Raw genomic sequence first — 27,077 nt, forward strand, 5'->3', positions numbered from 1 at the left:
ACACTTTGCACTACATATATGTGCATCAGAAATGACCCAATATTGTTAACATTAATATATCATTCTAACATTTTGTACCTGTAAAATAAATGAACATCTTCAGTCTGTTACTTGCTGTGTTTTTTTCCTTTTAATTGAAAGGCACAACAGAACCACATAAATTTCCTAGACAACAACAGACTGTAACAATCTGGTCAATAGTTGGGATTTCATTTTCTGATGTCAACAAATAATCAATAGGTACCGTACCAGACAATATGGTGTACTTATTTCTCACTAACCCTATTACTCGCTCGACATGTATGCGAACATGAGAAATATTCCTTGTGTTTTCAACATCAAGTGCAGACAGTTGGGATCTACCCTTTGTGAAGGCAGGAATTTTAACCTGTGCACACTTTAGCCCAACACTGTCTGCAATGTCAAAACCCCTGTCTGCCAAAATTAGATCCCCAGGCAACAATTTCTCTAAAATTCCACCATTTTCAGTAATATGCTTGTCACTTGCACGCCCACCCCAGCCCTTTGACAAAAATGACACTGAACCCTGTGGTGTTACCCCAATGAGATATTTCACGGTGTTGTGGTGTTTATATGAAGACCAGGTTTTTGCTCTTGCTGAGAATTTTTTTTTTTTTTGGCAATCTGTTTATTGATGAAAACCAGAGTGATACAGAGGGTAAAGTAGACATTGTCTACTAAGACAAAGATAGTAAAAAGCAGTTTCCACCTTATTTCCTTTTATAAAACATAGAACAGCAATAAACAATACCATAAAGTAAATTTCAAGCCAAGAAAAGAATAAAAAATAAAGTAAAATAATAATAATTTGGGGAAACAAGGATTTAAAAAAAAAAATAAAATAATAATAATAACAACAACAACAATAATAATTGAATAAGCCCAGGTGTTCAAGAGCAGCTTCATATGTACTAGACCTACACACTCAAAAAGATCATGGGAAGGTAACATAAGCTATGTGGATTCAGCCTTTAGTTCTTTTAACTTATCAAAATAAGTGATAAGGGGTTGCCATCTCAAGTAAAATTTTTTCATTGACCCTCTAAGAGTAAATTTAATCTTTTCTAATTTAAGAAAAAGCATAGTATCCTCCAGCCATCGGGCTAGTGAAGGGGGTGTAGAAGATTTCCATCCTAAGAGAATTCTACGGCAGGCGAGCAGTGAGGTAAAAGCAATGACATCAGAATGAGTCTTTGAAACTGTGTCCGCCGGAACACCAAAAATTGCAGTTAAGGGGTTTGGTTCAATGGATATATTGAGTGCCTCAGACAAAGTCCCAAACACTCCAGACCAGTATCTTTCAAGGGAAGGACAGGACCAAAAACTGTGTGTAAGATTAGCTGGAGAAAAGGAACGCCTATTACAGCTTGCATCCGCTCCTGGATATATTTCAGCCAATTTGGCTTTACTATAATGTACTCTATGTAAGACTTTGATCTTGCTGACAAATTTGATGGTCGTTCAATAAATATCTCAAAACAATCTATAATGACACAGACTTTTACACCAAAATGTTTTCTAAACTCCATTGGCATAGATAACCGCAAATGTTCTCTCTGGCCAGTAAATAAAGGATTTCAATCTTTCATACATTACATGAATCACAGTGACAAAAGTCCTAGAAACAGCTGCTTGTGAAACACCAAACCTGTAACCCAAGTCTTGCACAGGAAAGTTGTGTCTTAATTTCATTAGAACCAGTAACATTTTTTTGAAATTTACTTAGTGTTGATCTGGAGCTCTCTGGAATAAAAGGAGAAATAAATTCAAACAAAACAAGCAAAGCCTGAAAACTTGGAAGTCCTGTGTAATAGTTCACTTTGACATTATTGTCACGGAAAGAGTCCAGTCTTATTTTTGAATCGTCAACCATGGATTTCAGTTCTAAATTTTCGCTGAGCAGTCTTTGACACTCTGTTGCAGTTTTCTGGCAAATGTCAAGATTACATATGGAGGCTGAGGCGTCTTTTGTGCTTTCTGTACCCACATCCACTGTTTCTTCCTTGCATGTACTTGGTGTGGACTCGGCAAAGTGTTGAGGCTCTTCTACGAATGAAGCCAACTGTAGAAGTGCACCAGCTGCTTCAAACTGCTCCTTCTTTGCTTTCCTGGCTTTAGCCCTCTCATACCTGGTGACCTTTTTCATGGTTGCTTTTGGATCTGGACTAACACTTTCTGCAGCCAGTTTTCGTGAAGGTGCCCAATCAGGGTTGGTTGTGTCATACAAGTCACTCGATGTTCCTGAAAAATAAATAAATTGGTGTTAAAAAAAACAAAAGCAAAAAAAAAAAAAGACAATTTGCTAATCATGAGACATACTGATCTGAGCCTGTTTTTTTAATTATCAATCACTTGGCACACTCGTGTATTTTACTTACTGAAACTGTCTTACTACTATTATGAATACTGTGCAATATTACTTTGCATCTGGTGGCTGAGTAGAAGGCCCATATTTCTCTATGGTTTAATATGATTTAGCCTAACCAAACTCCAAAGCCTGAAACTGACTTCATCAAACTTTAAAGGCTGTCTGATATATACAACTTTATATATTCTAGCATTAAATAGACTGTTGAATGTTATGCAACTGTAATAAGTTAATTAAACACAAATCAAATCATATAGAATAGACCTAAAATGTTTTTCAAAAATGACCCTTGCGTGAGCGATATTAGTGTACATTACAATGTAAACGGACACTCAGCGGTTCCAGTTAGGCACTCTCTAGAGATTGTTTACACGATGTTTTGGTTTCCAAAAACAAACTTAAACACAATTGATTGTTTGTTTAAACAACTTACCACTTATAAAATGATTGGAGCAGACTCTGCCATGTTTGGAAGGCTGAAAATCCTTGCGGTTGATTCTCGCAAGCCATAGATTCCTCCTTTGTATGCCGAGTTTCTTTGTCTGCTCGCCTTCATGCTCCCGTACAGTGGGAATTACATAAAAGCTCCGCTTGACTTCATCATTTGACCTATTACGACAGCCGTGAATACAACAGGTGTGACCATTGCTAGCTTTAAATAGTAGTAATATAACTATAAATGTAAATAATATATAAATGAATTGGTTAGCGCTGTCGCCTCACAGCAAGAAGGTCCGGGTTCGAACCCCGTGGCCGGCGAGGGCCTTTCTGTGTGGAGTTTGCATGTTCTCCCTGTGTCCACGTGGGTTTCCTCCGGGTGCTCCGGTTTCCCCCACGGTCCAAAGGCATGCAGGTTAGGTTAACTGGTGACTCTAAATTGACCGTAGGTGTGAATGTGAGTGTGAATGGTTGTCTGTGTCAGCCCTGTGATGACCTGGCGACTTGTCCAGGGTGTACCCCGCCTTTTGCCCGTAGTCAGCTGGGATAGGCTCCAGCTTGCCTGCGACCCTGTAGAAGGATAAAGCGGCTAGAGATAACGAGATGAGATGAGATATAAATGAATGTAACTCGCGCGTTACAATGTGTGCTCAGTGACTCGTACGGTAAGCTAGCCCTGCAAAATGGCCGCCACCAGGGAATCCCCGACTCTGTGACGTCATGTGAAAACTATCTATTGCTAGACCTCAGATTGTACCTATTGTTTTCTATTTGAGAGAAGACTGATAAATAAGAGGGCAACAATCCTATCACTGCCTTATAAATGAAAATAAGCCAGTGATGCTGTCTACAAACAGAGTGGAGGCCAACCTGATAAACTGTATAAACTACAGTGGTGTGTAGAATACTCAGCCTTTATGGCAAAGCGCAAGGCAGAATGATAAACAGAGTCCAGTGAGCGTAATACAGACTTTGCTGCACGCACATAAAGAATGTCTCCATAATCCACAACAGACAAAAAGGTAGCAGCCACAAATTCCTTCCTTACTTTTAAATTAAAACAAGCCCTATTTCTATAATAAAAACTTAACCCTTAACTTCTTTACCAAGTTCTCTACATGGAGTTTAAATGAGAGCTTTTCATCCAGTAAAAAAAACAGGTATTTATAATATGCTACTTTTTCAATTTCCTGACCAATGTGTTCAACAATGGTCAAGAAACAAATATGAATACAAAGTACTGCAAAATCCAGTTTTGCAGTCAAATATATACGAGAGATTAACAAAGAAGGCAGATACATGACAAACATGCCTAAAATAATAACCATCAACCGTAGGAACTTGAGGTCTGAGGGCAAGACCATGTCCTTAAAATAAGTCCCACCTCATCTCATCATCTCCTCTCCTCTAACCGCTTTATCCTGTTCTACAGGGTCGCAGGCAAGCTGGAGCCTATCCCAGCTGACTATGGGCGAAAGGTAAGCCCCGCCTCATTTTCATTTTTTTCCATTATCTCTAGCCACTTTATCCTTCTACAGGGTCGCAGGCAAGCTAGAGCCTATCCCAGCTGACTATGGGCGAAAGGTAAGCCCCGCCTCATACTTCTTCAAATAGTCACATGTTGCGCCATTCTTCCAAACGTGAAGACGACAGAGCAGAAAGAGCTGATCTCGAATGTTGTCTGGGAAGCTGTAAGTCCAGCCTTTATACATTTAGGGGTCGTTTAAAAGTGAATTGTAGCCTATTGTAGTGTGTTCCTGTATCCATAATATCTAGGCTAAAGGGCACAAGGAAGGCAGAGTTACTCATTGTGTTTCCTCCTGTGTTTTATAGTTCCTCTGTCAAACAAACTGATAGATTATACAAATATGTTGTTTAAAGTCACATAGGTGTATTTCGAGTGAATTGTTTGTAAACTCGACATTATATTTAGTTGTGGTTCGAACTATTGAACGTCCTTCTTGCACGAACTGTACAGAGACAAAGCAAAATGTGTCCCATCTGATAATAAATAAGCCTCGAAAGCGTTATCATTTCAGCGCCTTGGCAGCTAGTTTAATGGTTACACTGTAAAAAAAAAGATTTGTTGTTTTAACTTAAAGTTAGTGCAAGGGCTGCCTTAAAATTTTGAGTTCACTGAAATTAATATAGTAACTTCACAACAATTTAACTTACTATGTGAATTTCAGTGAACTCAATTTTAAGGCAGCCTGGGCACTAACTAAGTTAAAACAACAAATAATTTTTTACAGTGAGTGATGGGCTAATATGAGGTGTTAATGAAATACGTCAGAAATGATAAACCTTACATAAAGCTATTGACCACGAGTCACCAAAACAAGTTTATTTTCTTTATTTACAAATCAAAAAGTGTGAATTTGTATGTTAAAGAGAGAATGTTTAACTATCTGCAACCGTGATAGTTAAACATTTCTATAAAAACGATAATTTCCGTTCTCATAACTTGCACATGGGCACTATGATGGATGCTCCACATTATTCAAGTCTTATAGATGGATTAAAAAAAAGTTATAGTTATGTAACTATCTAGTATACTATATGGTTATGTAACTATACAAGTTATATAGTTACATAACCTCAACCATTAAACCCATTGACAGGTGAAGTGAAGAACATTTGAGTATGGTTAACCTCTTACACACACATCTTGTTCTCACGTGTTCATGTTATGACTCTTCACCTTCATCCTGTGACCTATTTTTGCACATTCCGGGACGTATTGTACAACTTGGACTTCAACACTCCATGCATATACCCCTTAAATATGTCCAAATTTGTATATTTTAGATTCTTCTTATTTTTTTTATTTATATTACTACTTTTTTTTTCTTTATTCTTCTATCTTAACTGTTCAAGCACCAATCATCAAAGCAAATTCCTTGTATGTGAGAACATGTTTGGCAATAAATTCGATAATGATTCTGAAACTTGATTCTGATTGTTACAATGGCACCTGTCAAGGGGTGGGATATATTGGACAGTAGTCAGTTCTCAAAGTTGTGTTGGAAGCAGGAAAAATACCCTTGTCCTACCACTGTCTGAATCCAACATCATGGATTCCTGGTTTAAATTTGGGATCCAGGGCAGGCCAAATTAATAATTTGATGTCTCTCTTCATATTGTATTCTTTTACCATCTTTCCCCAAATATCCAGTATCTGTTTATAATTTCATTATTGCTTTCTTGATAGTGGAGCTCCATACTTAAGAAAATATGGTAACCCATCGAGTTAATTTTTGGACACACAGGGATCCCAGCCGTGTACGTCCGTCCGTCCGTCCGTCCATGCCCCTCGCGATTCTGATTGGCTGTTTGATTTTGGCCGGAACTAGAAGCACGAGTGCGCCTACATAACTTTATTTTTGTCTCCAGCTAAATTTCATATTTATCGGGTTTTTCCACCGAGAACAACTCAAGCAGCACAACAAAATAATCATTTTTACAAACTTTAATACAAACTTTTTAAAAAGATGTCAGAACAAGTTAATCAAGGAGAGAAAGATGAAGTCAAAACGGGGAAGAGAGAGTTTTGACAGAGGAAGAAAAGGAAAGACGACATGAAAGACGAAGAAATCTTTCACAAGAAAAGCGACAAGTTGAAAGAGAAAGAAAATGTGTAAAAAATTAATTAATAGAAATGATGAGTTGTAGGAATTTAATTCTAAATAGTGATGTTGATTTATGAAATCACTGTGAAATCCTTCGGGATCTGACAAGTTGACCCGAATCCAGTCATGAATCGTGTATCTTTTGTTTTCAAAACACTTTGGTATAAATCCCGAAAGCACATTGTAGTTTATAGTAATAAAAAGAATAATATACATGTGAGTTTGGAGAAATTTATCTTCTCGTGATGAAATTGAAACACATCAAAGTACATCATCTGTTGCATGTTTGTTTTAATTTGAATGGAAGCTCCACTATTAGGTAGTACCTAATTAGTGTGCTTGAGAGAGCACACTATTGTTCTTCGTAAGTTTTATTTTTATTATTTGTTTTCACCTCGTTTTTTGGATCCACTCCTCCTCCTAGGGCTTTTGAGATGGACACCGTTCCAACGCTGAAACGTAGGGCCCGATCTGGAATGGTGTGCTTGTTCAAATGGTTGCGTTACCCCTTGTGGTTCATCCGGTATTCCCGTTTTTCAGTAAAATTCCGTGCCATTGAAATGAATGGGAGTGAGGTCATAAGGAGCTCCCCCACTCTAGACGTTAGAGCGTGCGCAGCAGCAAAAAAACACATTAAAACTGCGATTTTTACAGCCAAAATCCATGTTTTAAACCCAGTAAAACCTCTGAATTAAATTGAAAAACATATAAAAGGGTGGAGAGGAGATTTCACTGCCCGAAGCGCAGTGAAATCTGTGTGTGTGTGTCACACACTGACTGGCAGCCTGAGTACATTATGTAACAAAAAATTCTTTCACAGCATTTTGAAGGGAGATTTCACTGCCTGAAGCGCAGTGAAATCTCCCTTCAAAATGCTGTGAAAGAATTTGTTACATAATGTACTCAGGCTGCCAGTCAGTGTGTGACACACACACACACACACACACACACACAATGCCCCTGATTTATATGAGAAATTTGGTATTCATTGGTGTTTAAATTTACAGACAATACAAACTAATGTAAACAATTGGCTTCAACTCGCATAAATATGAATTGGAAATGTTTAGTTCACTTTAGCTTATGCAAACGCACAACTCTACTAGACATACTGAACATTTTTCTAGACATACTGAAGAAAAGTTTGGTGTTCCACAAGGTTCTGTCTTGGGTCCACTGCTTTTTTCTTTATATATGTTACCTCTGAGTGATATTATTCATAAACATGGTATTAGTTTCCACTGTTATGCTGATGACACACAGTTGTATGTTTCTGCAAAACCAGATGAGAGACACCAGCTTAATAGAATTGAGGAATTTGTCAAGGACATTAGACATTGGATGCTTATTAACTTCTTTCTGCTTAACTCTGACAAGACAGAGGTACTTGTACTAGGACCACATGCACCTAGAAGTAAGTTTTCTGATTACATAGTAACTCTGGATGGCCTTTCTTTTTCTTCACGTGCAGCAGTAAAAGACCTCGGGGTGATTATTGACCCCAGTCTTTCATTCGAAACTCACATCGATAACATTACCCGGATAACGTTCTTTCATCTCAGAAATATTGCTAAGATAAATTTAACGTCCCTACATGACACAGAAAAACTAGTTCATGCTTTTGTTATCTCCAGGTTGGATTATTGTAATGCCTTACTGTCTGGATGTTCCAATAAGTGCATAAACAAGCTCCATCCATTATCTGTAGCCGCTTATCCTGTTCTACAGGGTTGCAGGCAAGCTGGAGCCTATCCCAGCTGACCATGGGCGAGAGGCAGGGTACACCCTGGACAAGTCGCCAGGTCAACCAACCATTCACACTTGGTCAATTTAGAGCCACCAATTATCCTAACCTGCATGTCTTTGGACTGTGGGGGAAACCAGAGCACCTGGAGGAATCCCACGCAGACACAGGGAGAACATGCAAACTCCACACAGAAAGGCCCTCACCGGCCGCTGGACTTGAACCCGGACCTTCTTGCTGTGAGGCGACAGTGCCAACCACTACATAGAGCTGGACGATATGGCCTAAAAAAAATGATTTTTTTTTTCACAAAAAAACCCGATTTTTCAATTTTAATCTTTTTTCCCTCCCCCCCCCCCACTAAAACTCAAACTACAGATGACAAAGAAATGGTTCAAAACAAGTTTTACCTTTATTTTGTTTTCACTTAAATTTCCCCTTTGTAATTAAGGTGCAGCCAGAAACCAAAAAGAAGCCAAAAAACAAGCTTGTAGATGAGATGGCAGACCATGCTATTGTAAACGGTGAGAACATACAGTAACTTTTAGAAAGCTTTCTCCAACATAGGTTAGTTTCAAACTGGCACTGACACAATGCACCCTCAAACTTAAAAAAAAAAAAAAAAAAAAAAAAAAAAAAGCCCCCTCAAAAAAAAATTTTTTTATATATATATATGGGAGGTCCATATCGTGAAATACTGTGACTGAGGTCTTGAAAGTACTGACCTCGGCCCTCTGGGCCGAGGTCAGTATTCAAGGCCGAGGTCACGGTATTTCACCATACGGACCGACCTTAACCTGGTAAATAATATTTTATTTTTTTCTTTGCCAAATTCTAACAGAAAATGAGAGCTCTCGAAAAGGGAAAACCGAGCTGAGGCAAGCCGCCATTTTGAATCCTCATTCACATCTGTAATGTAAATGGCTTCCTCCTTGGTATACAAGTGCACTTCCATGGTAGGAAAAAAACCTACATTTTGCTGCCTATGTAGTCCCCTATTTATACAAATAGGAGTCATTCAGGATTCAGCCATGTTTTTGCTCAGCGTGAGCAACAGTTAGAGGTTTTTAGCTTTCTCCTGAAATGTTCTCTTTTATTTCTTCTTCCTCAGGGTAGTAAAACTCGCTTTCACTGTGAAGACTGTCATTATCACTATCCATGCTGTAAAATTTAATGCTATTCTCCTGAGAAATGATGGCAAAAATTTAAGATTTTTGATAATCTTATAAATAAATCTTGTGAAAAAAAAAATGTTTGTTGTGAACGAGCGAGTTGCCAGAGGTCCGTAACCGGGGTCTGTACCGTAGGATACAGACCTGCTCGCCAGCCAATCAGAGTGCAGGATTTGGACCGCGAAAAAAAAAATTAAAAAAAATAAAAATTGTCCTTTTCGATAAAACTGACAAAATAGGGAAAAATTCCTGACTTTTCCACCGTATGTATGGGCACCATGTCTTTTGCAATAAACATCGTGATAGCATCTGTGATTGCCTTCCACCGCGCCCCATTCTTATCATCAGGCACACAGTTCGAAAATGTGTCCGAGACGGTTGCTTGCTTCATTGTGGATGGTGCACTCGTGCTGCGGCTGTTTTCATTCTGCTGGGAGCAGCACTTCTCCCACTCCGCTGCATGCTTCTGTTTAAGGTGTTGGAATAAATTCATCATGCTGCTTCCTTTGGAAGCAACCAGTTTTTTTTTTTTTTTTTTTAAGATTTTTTGGGGGGCTTTTTCCACCTTTATTGGATAGGACAGTGCAGAGACAGGAAATGAGCAGGAGAGAGACAGGGAGGGATCAGGAAATGACCTCAGGTCGAAATCGAATCTGGGTCCCCGGATTTATGGTATGGCGCCTTATCCACCTGAGCCACGACTCCCCTGAAGCAACCGTTTTCAAAACACACCTGACAACGAGGACTTGTTTGGTCTGCGTCCAACGCCGCAAAACCGAACCAATTCCAGATCACGGAGGAAGTTGCTCCTTTCTTGGGCATAAGTTGCGGCTTTCCCCCAATCGCTGCCATGTTTTTTGTGTGTGTCTATGGCAGGCGCGCGGGAGGAGGGCTAGTGTCGGTGCCCGATCCGTCCCTGCTGCTCGATCCGTTCTGCACATGTGCAGAGGGGAGCGTCGGTGGCGGAGGTTAAAACTGAGAGAAAACCGATTTTCATAAATCACATCGTGCTTAACTGTAAATTCTAATTAATCGATAAAAGCGATTTATCGCCCAGCTCTACCACTACACCACCATGCTCCAGTTAGTTCAAAATACAGCAACAAGAGTCCTTACTAGAACTAGAAAATATGACCACATCATCCCGTCTTATCCACACTGCACTGGCTCCCAATTAAATTTCATATTTAGATTAGATTCACTTTATTCATCCCACATCGAGGAAATTCACGTGTTACAGTAGCAAGAAAATGTCAAACAGATAACAAATAAAACTGAAATAAAAATTAGAGAAACGAAGGATTAAATACAGAGGGCTATTTGCATTATCTACCATGAAAAAGTAAGCTCGGAAAAATTGCACATTACAGGTAGACTCTGTGTGGTGTGTGTGTGTATATATATATATATATGCATGAAAATAGTTTAGGGCCTATATTATTGCACGTAATAATTGCATCGATGAGAGATGGTAGAGGTAGTAGTGGTGAAGTAGTGCAAATATAACGACAAACAGGTTATTGGTGCTACGTTACAAGTTGTGGGTGTTATACAGTCTGACAGCAGTAGGTATGAATGACCTGCGGTACCTCTCCTTCTTACACCGTGGGTGTAGCAGTCTACTACTAAACGAGCTGCTTAAAGCCCCCACAGCCTCATGTATGGGGTGAGAGGGGTTATCCATGATTGAGGTCAGCTTGGCTAACATCCTCCTCTCACCCACCACCTCAATGGAGTACAGAGGACAGTCCAAGACTGAGCCAGCCCTTCTGACCAGTTTAAGTTTCTTCCTGTCCCTCTCTGAACTTCCACAGCCCCAGCAGACCACAGCGTAGAAAATCGCTGATGCTACCACAGAGTCATAAAAAGTCCTAAGCAGTGTCCTTCACACACCAAAAGACCTCAATCTTCTCAAGAGGTGGAGATGACTTTGGCCCTTCTTGTACAGGACATCTGTGTTGTTAGTCCAGTCCAGTTTGTTGTTGAGGTGAACACCCAGGTATTTGTACTCCTCCACGATCTCAATGTCCAAACCCTGGATGCTCACTGGTGCAATTTGAGAAACCGTCCTTCTAAAATCGATCACCACCTCCTTTGTCTTGCTGGCGTTGATGCGCAGGTGGTTCAGTTCGCACTAGGCGACAAAGTTGGTGATGACCTCTCTGTACTCCAGATCGCCCCCCTCTGAACTTCTGGAGGTGGCAGCTATATAAATCGATATAAATATTGATTTATAAAATACTACTATTGACCTTTAAAGCACTGAATGGTCTCGCACCACAGTACCTGAGCGAACTTCTGGTCCTTTATGACCCACCACACCTACTTAGATCAAAAGGTGCAGGCTGTCTGCTGGTACCTTGCATAGTGAAGGCTACATCAGGGGCAGAGCCTTTTCTTACAAAGTCCCACAGTTATGGAACAGCCTTCCAAGTAGTGTTTGGGAATCAGACACAGTCTCAGCATTTAAGTCTAGGCTGAAAACATCTGTTTAGTCAAGTCTTTTGTTAATGGTGTTTATGAGGTAAAGGAGTAGATCTGGAGGGTCCTCAGACAGTGTTTTGGTAAACTGGGATGTATGGATGCGGTCAGTCCCCCACTCGCTTGCTCACTCGAGTTTGTTGACTGTGTGGCGGCTGGCTGCTTTATGTCCCAGGGCTCCCTCATGCCTGCATTACCTTCTGGCTCTCCCCTTTTAGTTATGCTGTCATAGTTAGTTTTGCTGGAGTCTCTGCTTGCACTCAGTGCAAAATGTATACTGTTCCTACTTATTCAAGTGACATTTGGCATACCTAACAACCTGTGTCTTTCCCCCCCCCCATCTGTCCCTCTGAGTTGCATGTCAATCCTGAGATCGAGATGCTGACCTCTTCTGCTCCTCGGACCTGTCTGATCCAGCCTGATGCCCTGTGTCTGGCTGGAGTCTCATCATATCGCTCCTGTGGAGGACGGCCCCATATGGACAGTTGAAAGTCACACCTGGAGGACGCTCTGGACACTCAGTCATGCTTTTTGTTGTATATTAACCACAACTATGCTCAGAACTGTTTAAGCAGGCAACTGGAAGGACACAACAGCAGATTTGCGAAAACCCGAATTGTACTTTATTTTTTAAACATAAGCCATAACATGAGCCATCCACCGGCCTGGCCGCAGTAGTCAGAGAGTGCGCCCTAGTGGCACAGTACCTCTCTCTAGTGCATCTCAAAAAATTAGAATATGGTGAAAAAGTTCAATATTTTCCATCAGTTATTTAAGAAAGTGAAAATGTTACTCATTACACAAACTAAAATGCTTCAAGCATTTTTCTATTTTAATTTTAATCAGGATGGCATACAGTACAAAAACATAAAAAAAACCCCTCAATATTAGAATATTTCATTTCGAGTTTGAGTCAAACAGTATGAACACAGTGTATCTCTCGGTCTAGTTCAGTACACACAACCACAATCATGGGGAAGACTGCTGACCTGACTGTTGTCCAGAAGATGATCACTGATGCCCTCCACAAGGAGGGTAAGCCACAAAAGGTTGTTGCTGAAAAGGGTGGCTGGAAAAGGTGCACAAGCAACAGGGATGGCCGCAGTCTTGAGAGGATTGTCAAGAAAAGTTGATTCAAGAACTTGGGGAAAGCTTCACAAGGAGTGGACTGAGGCTGGTGTCAGTGTATCAAGACCCATCATGAACAGACATCTTCAAGGAAGGGGATACAACTTTCGCATTCCTAATATCAAGCTACTCCTGAGCCAGAGACAAGGTCAGAAGTGTCTTATCTGGGCTAAGGAGAGAAAGAAATGGACTGTTGCTCAGTGGTCCAAAGTCCTCTTTTCAGATGAAAGTACATTTTGCATTTAATTTGGAAATCCTGGTTCTAGAGTCTGGAGGAAGAGTGGAGAGGCACAGAATCCAAGGTGTTTGAAGCCCAGTGTGAAGTTTCCACAGTCTGTGATGATTTGGGGTGCCATGTCATCTGCTGGTGTTGGTCCACTGTATTTTATCAAGTCCAAAGTCAACACAGCCATCTACCAGGAGATTTTAGAGCACTTCATGCTTCCGTCTGCTGACGAGCTTTTTGAAGATGCGGATTTCCTTTTCCAGCAGGACTTAGCACCTACCCACAGTGCCAAAACTACTACCAAATGGTTTGCTGACCATGATACTGTGTTTGATTGGCCAGCCAACTTGCCTGACCTGAACCCCATAGAGAATCTATGGGGTATTGTCAAGAGGAAGATGAGAAACACCCGACCCAAAAATACAGATACGCTGAAGGCCACTATCAAAGCAACCTGGCCTTCAATAACACCTCAGCAGTGCCACAGACTGATCACCTCGATGCCACACTGCATTGATACAGTAATTCATGGTAAAGGAGCCCCAACCAAGTATTGAGTGTATAAATGAATATACTTTTCAGAAGTTGGACATTTCTGTATTGTAAATCCTTTTTTTGATTGATCTTGGGGAATATTCTAATAATTTGAGATACTGGATTTCTGATTTTCATGAGCTATAAGCCATAATCATCAAAATAAAACAAAAAAAGGCTTTAAATATTTCACTTTACATATAATGAATATAGAATACAGTGGTGCTTGAAAGTTTGTGAACCCTTTAGAATTTTCTATATTTCTGCATAAATATGACCTAAACATCATTGGATTTTCACACAAGTCCTAAAGGTAAAGAGAACCCAGTTAATCAAATGAGACAAAAATATTATACTTGGTCATTTATTTATTGAGGAAAATGATCCAATATTACATAGGGGAGAGCGGGGTAAGATGAGCCAGAGGGTAAGATGAGCCACCCCCTGTTTCTAAGAAACAGTAAACAAATGTGATCATGTGACCACATTCAAAGGGGGGGCGGGACCATTTACTTACACTTGTGGAGAGGAGCACCACATGTCAAACTAGGTGAGGGAGATATTTATAAAAATGTGTTTTTGTGCTTTCTAAGTCAATTCCATGTTTGTCCACAGTGAAGATGATTTAGAGAAGACAAAAGTAGAATAATATTTAGACACATTAGGGTTAAGTTAGTGGCTTTCTAAGCTATGATATGAATGCTAATAAAAATAATTTTGATTAGCCTAATCCCCTTTATTAGCATTTTTCTACAAAATGGTGGCCACGGGGTAAGACGAGCCATTAGATGTGGGGCAAGTTGAGCCACTGGCTCAACTTACCCCATTGGTGGCTGAGCTTACCCAATATGGATGACACTTAAGTTTTCACATTTACTGGTCATATATGACAACAAATATATATATGACATCAGATGAGGAAGACCAGTTGTTAGATGTGGGGGATTATGTTGTGGCAAAATTCACGGGGAAGAAGAAAGTGCATTTCTTCATTGGCCAGATAATCAAATTGGATGTCTTCGAAATAGAGGCAAGATTTGTCAAAAGAAGCCGGTCATGCCATGGCTCTGCAAGAAAGCCGACCTTTTTCTTCAAAGAGAAAGATAAGGCTGTCCTGTCAAGACAGGATATTGTGAAAAAATTGCCCCACCCCTTTACTGTTGGGGGGACAGCACGGAGGGAGAGGCAAATGGTGTTCCCTTGCAATTTGAACGCTTGGAACACTGAATAATGATGAAATGATTGATGGAATGATTGCTGCATGTTTTAGCAATGTTTTAACCTACTGAAAGAAATAAGATTTTTTGGCACTGTTCTACTGTTTTAGTAATTTCTATAATATAGTATATCTCTCATTCCCTCTCTAACCATCCCTCTTTCTATCTATCTATGCATATCTCTCTCTCTCTATCCATCTATCTATCCCTCCCTATCCCATCTCGTTCTATCACCTCTCTCTTCATCTCCCCTTCTCTATGCAACGGCCCTATCCCCCACTTGATTGACTTGACTTGATTCACTGATTGCATTTCTAATAATAAAAGTTGTTTACTTTGTTAACCTAACATGTTTTGTGTTGGCTCAATTTACCCCACACAGTGGCTCATCTTACCCCGTGCATGGGGTAAGTTGAGCCACTTGACATTTTTTTTTCAAGAGGTAATATCACTCTAACCATAAGAGCTTATCAATTATTTTTTGCTCAGATAGTAACAGTACACTTTGAAATTTGGTATGGTGTGTAGACTGGAAGCAAAAATGGCTTTAACATGTAGTTATGATGAAAAATGTAAAAAGTGGCTCATCTTACCCCGCTCTCCCCTATCTGTGAGTGGCAAAAGTATGTGAACCTCTAGGATTAGCAGTTAATTTGAAGGTGAAATTAGAGTCAGGTGTTTTCAATCAATGGGATGACAATCAGGTGTGAGTGGGCACCTGTTTTATTTAAAGAACAAGGACCTATCAAAGTCTGATCTTCACAACACATGTTTGTGGAAGTGCATCATGGCACGAACAAAGGAGATTTCTGAGGACCTCAGAAAAAGTGTTGCTGATGCTCATCAGTCTGGAAAACATTACAGAACCATCTCTAAAGAGTTTGGACTCCACCAATCCACAGACAGACTGTGTACAAATGGAGGAAACTCAAGACCATTGTTACCCTCCCCAGGAGTGGGCGACCAACAAAGATCACTCCAAGAGCAAGGCGTGTAATAGTCAGCGAGGTCACAAAGGACCCCAGGGTAACTTCTAAGCAACTGAAGGCCTCTCTCACATTGGCTAATGTTCATGAGTCCACCATCAGGAAAACACTGAACAACAATGGTGTGCATGGCAGGGCTGCAAGGAGAAAGCCACTGCTCTCCAAAAAGAACATTGCTGCTTGTCTACAGTCTGCTAAAGATCATGTGGACAAGCCAGAAGGCTATTGGACAAATGTTTTGTGGACGGATGAGACCAAAATAGAATTTTGGTTTAAATGAGAAGCGTTATGTTTGGAGAAAGGAAAACACTGCATTCCAGCATAAGAACCTTAACCTATCTGTGAAACATGGTGGTGGTAGTATCATGGTTTGGGCCTGTTTTGCTGCATCTGGGCCAGGATGGCTTGCTATCATTGATGGAACAATGAATTCTGAATTATACCAGCGAATTCTAAAGGAAAATGTCAGGACATCTGTCCATGATGCAGCAAGACAACGGCCCTAAGCACACAAGTCGTTCTACCAAAGAATGGTTAAAGAAGAATAAAGTTAATGTTTTGGAATGGCCAAGTCAAAGTCCTGACTTTAATCCAATCAGAATGTTGTAGAAGGACCTGAAGTGAGTAGTTCATGTGAGGAAACCCACCAACATCCCAGAGTTGAAGCTGTTCTGTATGGAGGAATGGGCTAAAATTCCTCCAAGCCGGTGTGCAGGACTGATCAACAGTTACCGGAAACATTTACAGTTATTGCTGCACAGGGGGGGGGGGGGAGGGGGGGGTGTCACACCAGATACTGAAAGCAAAGGTTCACATACTTTTGCCACTCACATATGTAATATCGGATCATTTTCTTCAATAAATAAATGAGCAAGTATAATATTTCTGTCTCATTTGTTTAACTGGGTTCTCTTTCTCTACTTTTAGGACTTGTGTGAAAATCCGATGATGTTTTAGGTCATATTTATGCAGAAATATAGAAAATTCTAAAGGGTTCACAAACTTTCAAGCACCACTGTATATGAAAGTTTACCTTTTTGAATTATGAAAAAAAAAGGAACTTTTTTCATGGTATTCTAATTTGAGGTGCGCGCGTGTGTGTAGTAACAACCAATAAGAGATCACCACAGATCATTGCCAAAATAGAAATCTGCTTACATTCAAAATCTCTCAAAATAATGAAATCATTTATCTGTGTTGGAACATCACACTTTTATGGCTGAGGACTACAGTTGACTTGCTAACTTGAGGACTGCAGTTTTCATGAACAGTTTTGCACTCAAGTTTCCATCAATGAATTATAACATCAACGAAACAGACTGCTGTTAATGTAAGAGTCATGTTGTTTGTTGCCCAAATGAGGATGGGTTCCCTTTTGAGTCTGGTTCCTCTCAAGGTTTCTTCATGTCGTCTGAGGGAGTTTTTCCTTGCCACGGTCTCCATAGGCTTGCTCACTGGGGATAGATTAAGGATAAAATATTCATGTTTTAAGTCATTCAAATTCTGTAAAGCTCCTTTTCGACAATGTTTATTGTTAAAAGCACTAGACAAATAAACTTGACTTGACTATGCAGTATGGAATTTGATTTTAGTAATTTCCAGGTCCGGATAAGTATGGAAAGAAAAATAGAGTATGGAAAGTATCTGTTTCCAGACCACTGCCCCCATTTTCTTTTCTAAAATATAAAATTAAACCAAAATGTTTTAAACCAGTGTGAGTTTGATGTTGAATTTAAGGAAGGCAAGATGTGTGCGTGATATGTCAGTTGATTTCTATGGCACCTTCCATTAGCACTTTTGGCTATGTCATATCTATGCAAAACTAAAACAATGAGCACAAATACGTACTGCAACACTACAAATGTAAGCATGGGTGTGAAAGTGAAAATTTTCTGATAGCTGGCAAGTTTTGCCAGTGCTGCGGGGCGACCCCCCCCCCAGACATGAATGATGACAAATAGTGGGTGTGTGTGTGCATTTGTCATGTGTGCGCGTGCGAGAGTGTATAGGTGTGGTCAGAAGTTTACATACAGTGACATGAATGTCATCTTGGATATGAATGTCATGGCAGTATTGGGCTTTCAGTGATTTTCTTTGAACTGTTCTTTTTCTGTGGCAGAATGTACAGCCTACATCTTTAATAAGAGAGAAAGAAAAAAAACAAAAACAAAAAAAAAAACACACACTAGAATTTGGTGCACAAGTTTTAATTGGGGGCCAAGCAGCGAAGCTGCGAAGGCACCCATAGTGATTCTATTGTTTCTTATTCTTATTGGGGGCCAAGCAGCGAAGCTGCGAAGGCACCCATAGTGTTTCTATTGTTTCTTAATGGGGGCCAAGCAACGAAGCTGCGAAGGCACCCATAGTGATTCTATTGTTTCTTATTCTTATTGGGGGCCAAGCAGCGAAGCTGCGAAGGCACCCATAGTGTTTCTATTGTTTCTTAATGGGGGCCAAGCAACAAAGCTGCAAAGGCACCCATAGTGATTCTATCGTTTCTTATTATTGGGGGCCAAGCAGTGAAGCTGCGAAGGCACCCATAGTGTTTCTACTGTTTCCTATTATTATTCAACCTTCTTCCGCCTATGCAAGTCTACGGCAGCCCATAGAACCGTCTGGTAAAAAGTTGTGAAATTTTGCCCACTGATTCTAGACAGTCTCAACATTACTCTCAGCAAATTTCAGGCCTCTCCTTTAAAACCTCTAGCGCCACCAACAGGTCAAAGTTGCAGGTACATTTCTGCTTGTAACTTTTGAACCGTTGGTCTGATTTTCAAAAACTTGTATCCCTGGAATCCTTGGGCCAAGATGAATCCAACGGATCCCAGGACGTCATTTTCCGCCCATACATTTCCCCACAATTTTGAATTTTGTCAAAATCAGTTAAAATGCTACTCCTCCCTCAATTTTTGACCAATTTCTCCCAAACTTGTTAGATAGCATAATTGGACCAAGCCGCATAAAAGTTATGCTCAGTGTTTTGAATTTCACAAGTGTTTGGCCGTGGCAGCCAATCAAATTTGGCTGCTCAGATGCGAAACAGGAAGTGTGCTCATATCGCTGCCGCCCTTTAGTGTATCTTAACGAAACTCGGTGGCTGTATGCCCCACCCCTCCACAAACGCCCACAAAAAATTTGGAATAAATTTGCCGCTAGGGGGCTCTATAACTAGGAAAAATTACTCTTGGCTCATCTCATGATGCGTTTTGGGTAGAAACAAAATTCCACCATCTCTGGAATCCTTCGGTCAAGACAAATCCATCGCACCCTATGCCGTCGTGTTCTGAGGTGAGGATTTTCCGCCATTTTGAATTTTGTTAAAATCAATGAAATTCTAATGGTAAGCCATAGAACTGACTGATGAGAGGTTGTGAAATTTGGCACACTGATTCTAGGCTGCCTCAAGGTTCATCTCAGCAAATTTCAGCTCACCACCTCAAACTCTCTAGTGCCACCAACAGGTCAACGTTGGAAGTACATTTCTGATTGTAACTTTTGAACCGTACATCCGATCATCAAAATCTTAGTATCTCTCGAGTCCTTCGGTCAACTCGAATCCAAATCGCCCTATTGCGTCATATTCCACCTGGTAGATTTTCCGCCATTTTGAATCTTGTTAAAATCACTTAAATTGCTACTCCTCCCTCAATTTTTGATCAATTTTTCCCAGACTTGGTACATGGCATCATTGGACGAAGCTGCACAAAAGTTATGCTCAGTGTATTGAAATTTAAAACTATTTGGCCGCAGCAGCCAATGAAACACGTCTGCAAAGACGCCAAACAGGAAGTGAGCTCCTATATCGGCAGCCTTCATCGGAATGTTTTCAAATTTTTCAGACAGAGTCTGGTCTATCCCAGGACTCGCCAGAAAAAAAAATCCAGATGCCCAGCTCAAACCCTCTAGCGCCACCAACAGGCCAAAATTTGAGGTACATTTCTGCTTGTAACTTTTGAACCGTATGCCCGATTGTCAAAAACTTGGTATCCCTAGAATCCTTGGGCCAAGTCGATTCCAACGCACCCCATGACGTCATGTACACCAGAACAGAATCTCCGCCATTTTGGATTTTGTGAAAATCAATAAAATGCTTCTCCTTCTGCAAATTTAGTCGGATTTTCCCAAAAAGTGGTCTGCCCCCACATTCTAGACAGTCTCATGATTGCCTTCAAGAAATTTTAGGTCCCCAGCCCCCACCCTCTAGCGCCCCCAGCAGGTGAAATTTTCAAGTACATTTCTGCTTGTAACTTTTGAACCGTACATCCGATTTTCAAAAACTTGGTATCCCTGGAATCCTTGGGCCATGGCGAATCCAACGCACCCTATGATGCCATTTGCTGCAGGATATTTTTCCCGCCATTATGAATTTTGTGAAAATCACTTAAAATGCTTCTCCTCCCTCAATTTTTGACCACTTTTTCCCCAGACTTGGTGCATAGGATAAGTGGACCAAGCCGCACAAAAGTTATGCTCAGTGTTTTGAATTTCGTAAGCATTTTGCCATGGCAGCCAATCAAATTTGGCTGCGCTGATGCGAAACAAGAAGTGTGGTCATATCTCGGCCGGCCTTTGGTGTACCTTAACAAAGCTTGGTAGCATTATGCCACACCCCTCCAAAAAGGGCCACAAAACATTGGGAACAAATTGGCCTCTAGGGGGTGCTATAACTAGGGAAAATGTCTTTTGGCTCATATCTTGATGCTTTTTGGCTAGAAACAAAATTCAATAATCTCTGGAATCCTTGGGTAAAGACGAATCCGTCGCCCCATCTGCTTGGCCCCCACATTGCTGCTTGCAGCTATATTTGGGGGCCAAGCAGGGAAACTGCAAAGGCACCCAGTGTTTCTACTGTTTCTTATTGGTGGCCAAGCAGCGAAGCTGCGAAGGCACCCATAGTGTTTCTATTGTTTCTTATTATTCAGTCCACTTCCGCCGCTGCAAGTCTATGGCAGCCCATAGAACCGTCTGGTAAAAAGTTGTGAAATTTTGCAGACTGATTCTGGACAATCTCACCATTACTTTCAGCAAATTTCAGGCCTCTCTTAAAAACTCTAGCGCCACCAACAGGTCAAATTTGCAGGTACATTTCTGCTTGTAACGTTTGAACCGTTGGTCCGATTTTCAAAAACTTGGCATCCCTGGAATCCTTGGGCCAAGACGAATCCAACGGACCCCATGACGTCATTTTCCGCCCATATAGTTTTCCCGCCATTTTGAATTTCGTCAAAATCAGTTAAAATGCTACTCCTCCCTCAATTTTTGACCAATTTCTCCCAAACTTGGTAAACACCATAATTGGACCAAGCCGCATAAAAGTTATGCTCAGTGTCTTCAATTTCACAAGCGTTTGGCCGTGGCAACCAATCAAATTTGGCTGCGCAGACACCAAACAGGAAGTGTGCTCATATCTCTGCCACCCTTTGGCGTAGCTTAACGGAACTTGGTGGCTGTATGCCCCATCCCTCCACAAACCCCCAGAAAAAAAAAATTGGAATAAATTTGCCGCTAGGGGGCGCTATAACTAGGAAAAATGACTTTTGGCTCGTATCTCACGATGCGTTTGGCGGAGAAACAAAATTCCACTATCGCTGGAATCCTTGGGTCAAGACAAATCCATCGCACCCTATGACGTCATGTTCTGAGTTGAGGATTTTCCGCCATTTTGAATTTTGTTAAAATCAATGAAATTCAATGCAAGCCATAGAACTGTCTGACGAGAGGTTGTGAAATTTGGCACACTGATTCTAGGCTGCCTCACGGTTCTTGTGAGCAAATTTCAGCTCAATACCTCAAACTCTCTAGCACCACCAACAGGTCAAAGTTGGAAGTACATTTCTGCTTGTTACTTTTGAACCCTACGTCCGATTGTCAAAATCTTAGTATCACTTGAGTCCTTCAGTCAAATCGAGTCCAAATCACCCCATCTCGTCATATTCCACCTGGTAGATTTTCCGCCATTTTGAATTTTGTTAAAATCACTTAAATTGCTACTCCTCCCTCAATTTTTGATCAATTTTTCCCAGACTTGTTACATGGCATCATTGGACGAAGCCGCACAAAAGTTATGCTCAGTGTTTTGAAATTCAAAACTATTTGGCCGCAGCAGCCAATGAAACGCGTCTGCAAAGACGGCAAACAGGAAGTCAGCTCATATCTCGGCAGCCTTCATAGGAATGTTTTCAAATTTTACGCACAGATTCTAGTCTATCCCAGGACTCACGACAAAAAAATCCAGATGCCCAACTCAAACCCTCTAGCGCCACCAACAGGTCAAAATTTGAGGTCCATTTCTGCTTGTAACTTTTGAACCGTACGCCCGATTATCAAAAACTTGGTATCCCTAGAATCCTTGGGCCAAGAGGATTCCAACGCACCCAATGAGGTCATGTAGACCATAATAGAATCTCCGCCATTTTGGGAAAATCAATAAAATGCTGCTCCTTCTGCAAATTTAGTTGGATCTTCCCAAAAATTGGTCTGCACCCACATTCTAGACAGTCTCATGATTGCCTTCAAGAAATTTTAGGTCCCCACCCCCAATCCTGTAGTGCCACCAGCAGGTGAAAGTTTCAAGTACATTTCTGCTTGTAACTTTTGAACCGTACATCTGATTTTCAAAAACTTGGCATCACTGGAATCCTTGGGCCATGGCGAATCCAACGCACCCTATGACGTCATTTGCTGCAGGAAATTTTTCCTGGCATTTTGAATTTTTTGAAAATCAATTAAAATGCTTCTCCCTCAATTTTTGACCAATTTTTCCCAGACTTGGTGCATAGGATAAGTGGACCAAGCCGCACAAAAATTATGCTCAGTGTTTTGAATTTTGTAAGCGTTTTACCATGGCAGCCAATCAAATTTGGCTGCACTGATGCGAAACAGGAAGTGTGGTCATATCTCGGCCGGCCTTTGGCATACCTTAATGAAACTTGGTTGAATTATGCCACACCAGTCCAAAAAGGTCCACAAAACATTTGGAACAAATTGGCTGCTAGGGGGCGCTATAACTAGGGAAAATGTCTTTTGGCTTATATCTCATGATGCTTTTTGGGTAGAAACAACATTCCACTATTTCTGGAATCCGTGGGTCAAGCCGAATCCATTGCGCCCTATGAAGTCATATTCTGCCTTGAGGATTTTCCGCCATTTTGAATTTCGTGAAAATCAATTAAAATGCTTCTCCTCCCTCAATTTTTCACCAATTTCTCCCACACTTGGTACATAGCAACTTTGGACTGAGCTGCACAAGGGCATTACCTGGCCCAAGAGCATTCTGCTGGCCTGACGACTAGGCTCATAAGCTGCTTGGCCCCCACATTGCTGCATGCAGCTATATTTGGGGGCCAAGCAGCGAAGCTGCGAAGGCACCCATAGTGATTCTATTGTTGGGGGCCAAGCAGCGAAGCTGCGAAGGCACCCATAGTGATTCTATTGTTTCTTGTTCTTCTTCTTATTATTATTGGGGCCCAAGCAGCGAAGCTGCAAAGGCACCCATAGTGATTCTATTGTTTCTTCTTCTTATTATTATTATTATTGGGGGCCAAGCAGCGAAGCAGCAAAGGCACCCATAGTGATTCTACTGTTTCCTATTATTATTGGGGGCCAAGCAGCGAAGCTGCGAAGGCACCCATAGTGATTCTATTGTTTCTTATTATTGGGGGCCAAGCAGCGAAGCTGCGAAGGCACCCATAGTGATTCTATTGTTTCTTCTTCTTATTATTATTATTGGGGGCCAAGCAGCGAAGCTGCGAAGGCCCCCATAGTGATTCTATTGTTTCTTATTGGGGGCCAAGCAGCGAAGCTGCGAAGGCACCCATAGTGATTCTATTGTTTCTTCTTATTGGGGGCCAAGCAACGAAGCTGCGAAGGCACCCATAGTGATTCTATTGTTTCTTATTATTATTATTATTATTATTGGGGGCCAAGCAGCAAAGCTGCGAAGGCACCCATAGTGATTCTATTGTTTCTTATTATTGGGGGCCAAGCAGCGAAGCTGCGAAGGCACCCATAGTGATTCTATTGTTTCTTCTTATTATTATTATTCAGTCCACTTCCGCCTCTGCAAGTCTATGGCAGCCCATAGAACCGTCTGGTAAAAAGTTGTGAAACTTGGCACACTGATTCTAGACAGTCTCACCATTCCTATCAGCAAATTTCAGGCCTCTACCTCGAACCCTCTAGCGCCACCAACAGGTCAAAGTCGCAGGTACATTTCTGCTTGTAACTTTTGAACCGTTGGTCTGATTTTCAAAAACTTGGTATCCCTGGAATCCTTGGGCCAAGACGAATCCAAAGCACCCCATGACGTCATTTTCCGCCCATATACTTTTCCCGCCATTTTGAATTTTGTGAAAATCAATTAAAATGTTTCAACTCCCTCAATTTTTTACCAATTTCTCCCAAACTTGGAAGATAGCATAAGTGGACCAACCTGCACAAAAGTTATACCCGGTGATTTGAATTTCGTAAGCGTTTGGCCGTGGCAGCCAATCAAATTTGGCTGCACAGACGCAAAACAGGAAGTGCACTCATATCTCGGCGGCCCTTTGGCCTATCTTGACGAAACTTGGTGGCTTTATGCGACACCCCTTCCCAAAGGCCCACAAAAAATTTGTACCAAAGTGGACGCTAGGGGGCGCTATAAATAGGAAAAATGACTTTTGGCTCATCTCTCATTATGCGTTTTGGCTAGAAACAAAATTCAACTATCTCTGGAATCCTTGCGTCAAGACGAATCCATCGCACCATATCACATCATATTCTGCCTTGAGGATTTTCCGCCATTTTGAATTTTGTTAAAATCAATGAAATTCTATGGCAACCCATAGAACCATCTGACGAGAGGTTGTGAAATTTGGCACACTGATTCTAGGCTCGCTCAAGGTTCTTGTCAGCAAATTTCAACTCACCTCAAACTCTCTAGCGCCACCAACAGGTCAAAGTTGGATGTACATTTCTGCTTGTTACTTTTGAACCGTATGGCTGATTGTCAAAATCTTAGGATTGCTGGAATCAATCGGTCATACCGAATCCAATGCACCCTATGGCATCATATTGCACCTGCTAGATTTTCCGCCATTTTGAATTTTGTTAAAATCATGTAAATTGTTACTTCTCCCTCAATTTTTGACCAAATTTGCCCAGACTTGGTTGATAGCATCAATGGACCAAACCGGACAAAAGTTATCCTCAGTCTTTTGAAATTTTTAAACTGGTTGGCCGCAGCAGCCAATGAAACTCAGCTGTGAAGACGTCAAACAGGAAGTGAGCTCATATCTCGGCAGCCCTTTGACATTTCTTAACCAAATTTGGTGGGATTATGCCCCACCCCTCCCCAAGGGGTCTTACCAAATTTGGTGCACATTGGCCATTAGGGGGCGCTATAACTATACAAAATATGTTTTGGCTCATATGTCATTGAGCTCAAATGTCAGCAGTCTTCTAGCCCACACACACACAGCTAGTACACTTGCAGTAATTTCAGCCATCACAGTCAATCGAATTTGATGGTGAAGCCACTGAACAGCAAATGACCTTGTATCTCAGTCAAACGATGGTATATCGACATGAAACTTCTTGTGGGTTCTCGTGACCATCTCTCTGGCCCAAATGCATTCTGCAAGCCTGACGACTAGGCTCATAGGGTGCTTGGCCCCCTCATTGCTGCTTGCAGCTATATTTGGGGGCCAAGCAGCGAAGCTGCGAAGGCACCCATAGTGATTCTATTGTTTCTTATTATTATTATTCAGTCCACTTCCGCCTCTGCAAGTCTATGGCAGCCCATAGAACCGTCTGGTAAAAAGTTGTGAAATTTGGCACACTGATTCTAGACAGTCTCAACATTACTCTCAGCAAATTTCAGGCCTCTACCTCAAACCCTCTAGCGCCACCAACAGGTCAAACTCGCAGGTACATTTCTGCTTGTAACTTTTGAACCGTTGGTCCAATTTTCAAAAACTTGGTATCCCTGTAATCCTTGGGCCAAGACGAATCCAACGCACCCCATGACGTCATTTTCCGCCCATATAGTTTTTCCGCCATTTTGAATTTTTTGGAAATCAATTAAAATGCTACTCCTCCCTCAATTTTTGACCAATTTCTCCCAAACTTGGAAGATAGCATAATTGGACCAACCTGCACAAAAGTTATACCCAGTATTTTGAATTTCCTAAGCGTTTGGCCGTGGCAGCCAATCAAAATCGGCTGCGCAGATGCAAAACAGGAAGTGCGCTCATATCTCGGCGGCCCTTTGGGCTATCTTGACAAAACTTGGTGGGATTATGCCCCACCCCTTTCCAAACGCCCACATAAAATTTGGAACAAATTGGCCGCTAGGCGGCGCTATAACTAGGAAAAATGTCTTTTGGCTCATATCTCATGATGCATTTTGGGTAGAAACAAAATTCAACTATCTCTGGAATCCATGGGTCAAGACGAATCCATCGCACCATATACCGTCATATTCTGCCTTGAGGATTTTCCGCCATTTTGAATTTTGTTAAAATCAATGAAATTCTATGGCAACCCATGGAACCGTCTGGTGAGAGGTTGAGAAATTTGGCACACTGATTCTAGGCTGCCTCAAGGTTCTTGTCAGCAAATTTCAGCTCACCACCTCAAACTCTCTAGCGCCACCAACAGGTCAAATTTGGAAGTACATTTCTGCTTGTTACTTTTAAACCTTAAGGCTGATTGTCAAAATCTTAGTATCGCTGGAATCCATCCGTCAAACCGAATCCAACGCACCCTATGGCATCATATTGCACCTGGGAGATTTTCCACCATTTTGAATTTTGTTAAAATCAATTAAATTGCTACTCCTCCCTCAGTTTTTGACCAAATTTGCCCAGACTTGGTTGATAGCATCATTGGACCAATCGGCACAAAAGATATCCTCACACTTTTGAAATTTTAAAAAATTTGGCAGCAGCAGCCAATGAAACTCAGATGCAACGACATCAAACAGGAAGTGAGCTCATATCTTGGCAGCCCTTTGACATTTCTTAACCAAACTTGGTGAGATTATGCCAGACCCCTCCCCAAGGGCCCATACCAACTTTGGTCCACATAGGCCATTAGGTGGCGCTATAACTATAAAAAGTGTACTCACACACACACACACCTAGTACACTT

At 41.2% G+C, this 27,077-nt stretch overlaps 1 protein-coding gene across 12 annotated transcripts in view; it reads left to right on the forward strand.

Annotated features, from left to right (window-relative positions):
• Nucleotides 1-4,454: 4,454 nt before the first annotated feature.
• LOC132885195 (sodium- and chloride-dependent GABA transporter 2-like) overlaps nucleotides 4,455-27,077 on the forward strand; it is a 289,130-nt gene continuing 266,507 nt past the window's right edge. For 10 of the 12 annotated variants that reach the window (XR_009654557.1, XR_009654558.1, XM_060919569.1 and 7 more), the window contains exon 1: nucleotides 4,455-4,518. Coding sequence is in view for 8 of the 12 variants with exons in the window: in XM_060919569.1 (XP_060775552.1) it covers nucleotides 4,502-4,518 (17 nt within the window). In the remaining 4 variants the exon portion in view is untranslated. The remainder of the gene's footprint in view (nucleotides 4,519-27,077) is intronic. The other 2 variants (XM_060919571.1, XM_060919563.1) reach the window with 2 other exon arrangements.

Source organism: Neoarius graeffei, chromosome 4 (assembly GCF_027579695.1).
Source record: "Neoarius graeffei isolate fNeoGra1 chromosome 4, fNeoGra1.pri, whole genome shotgun sequence".
NCBI lineage: Eukaryota > Metazoa > Chordata > Actinopteri > Siluriformes > Ariidae > Neoarius > Neoarius graeffei.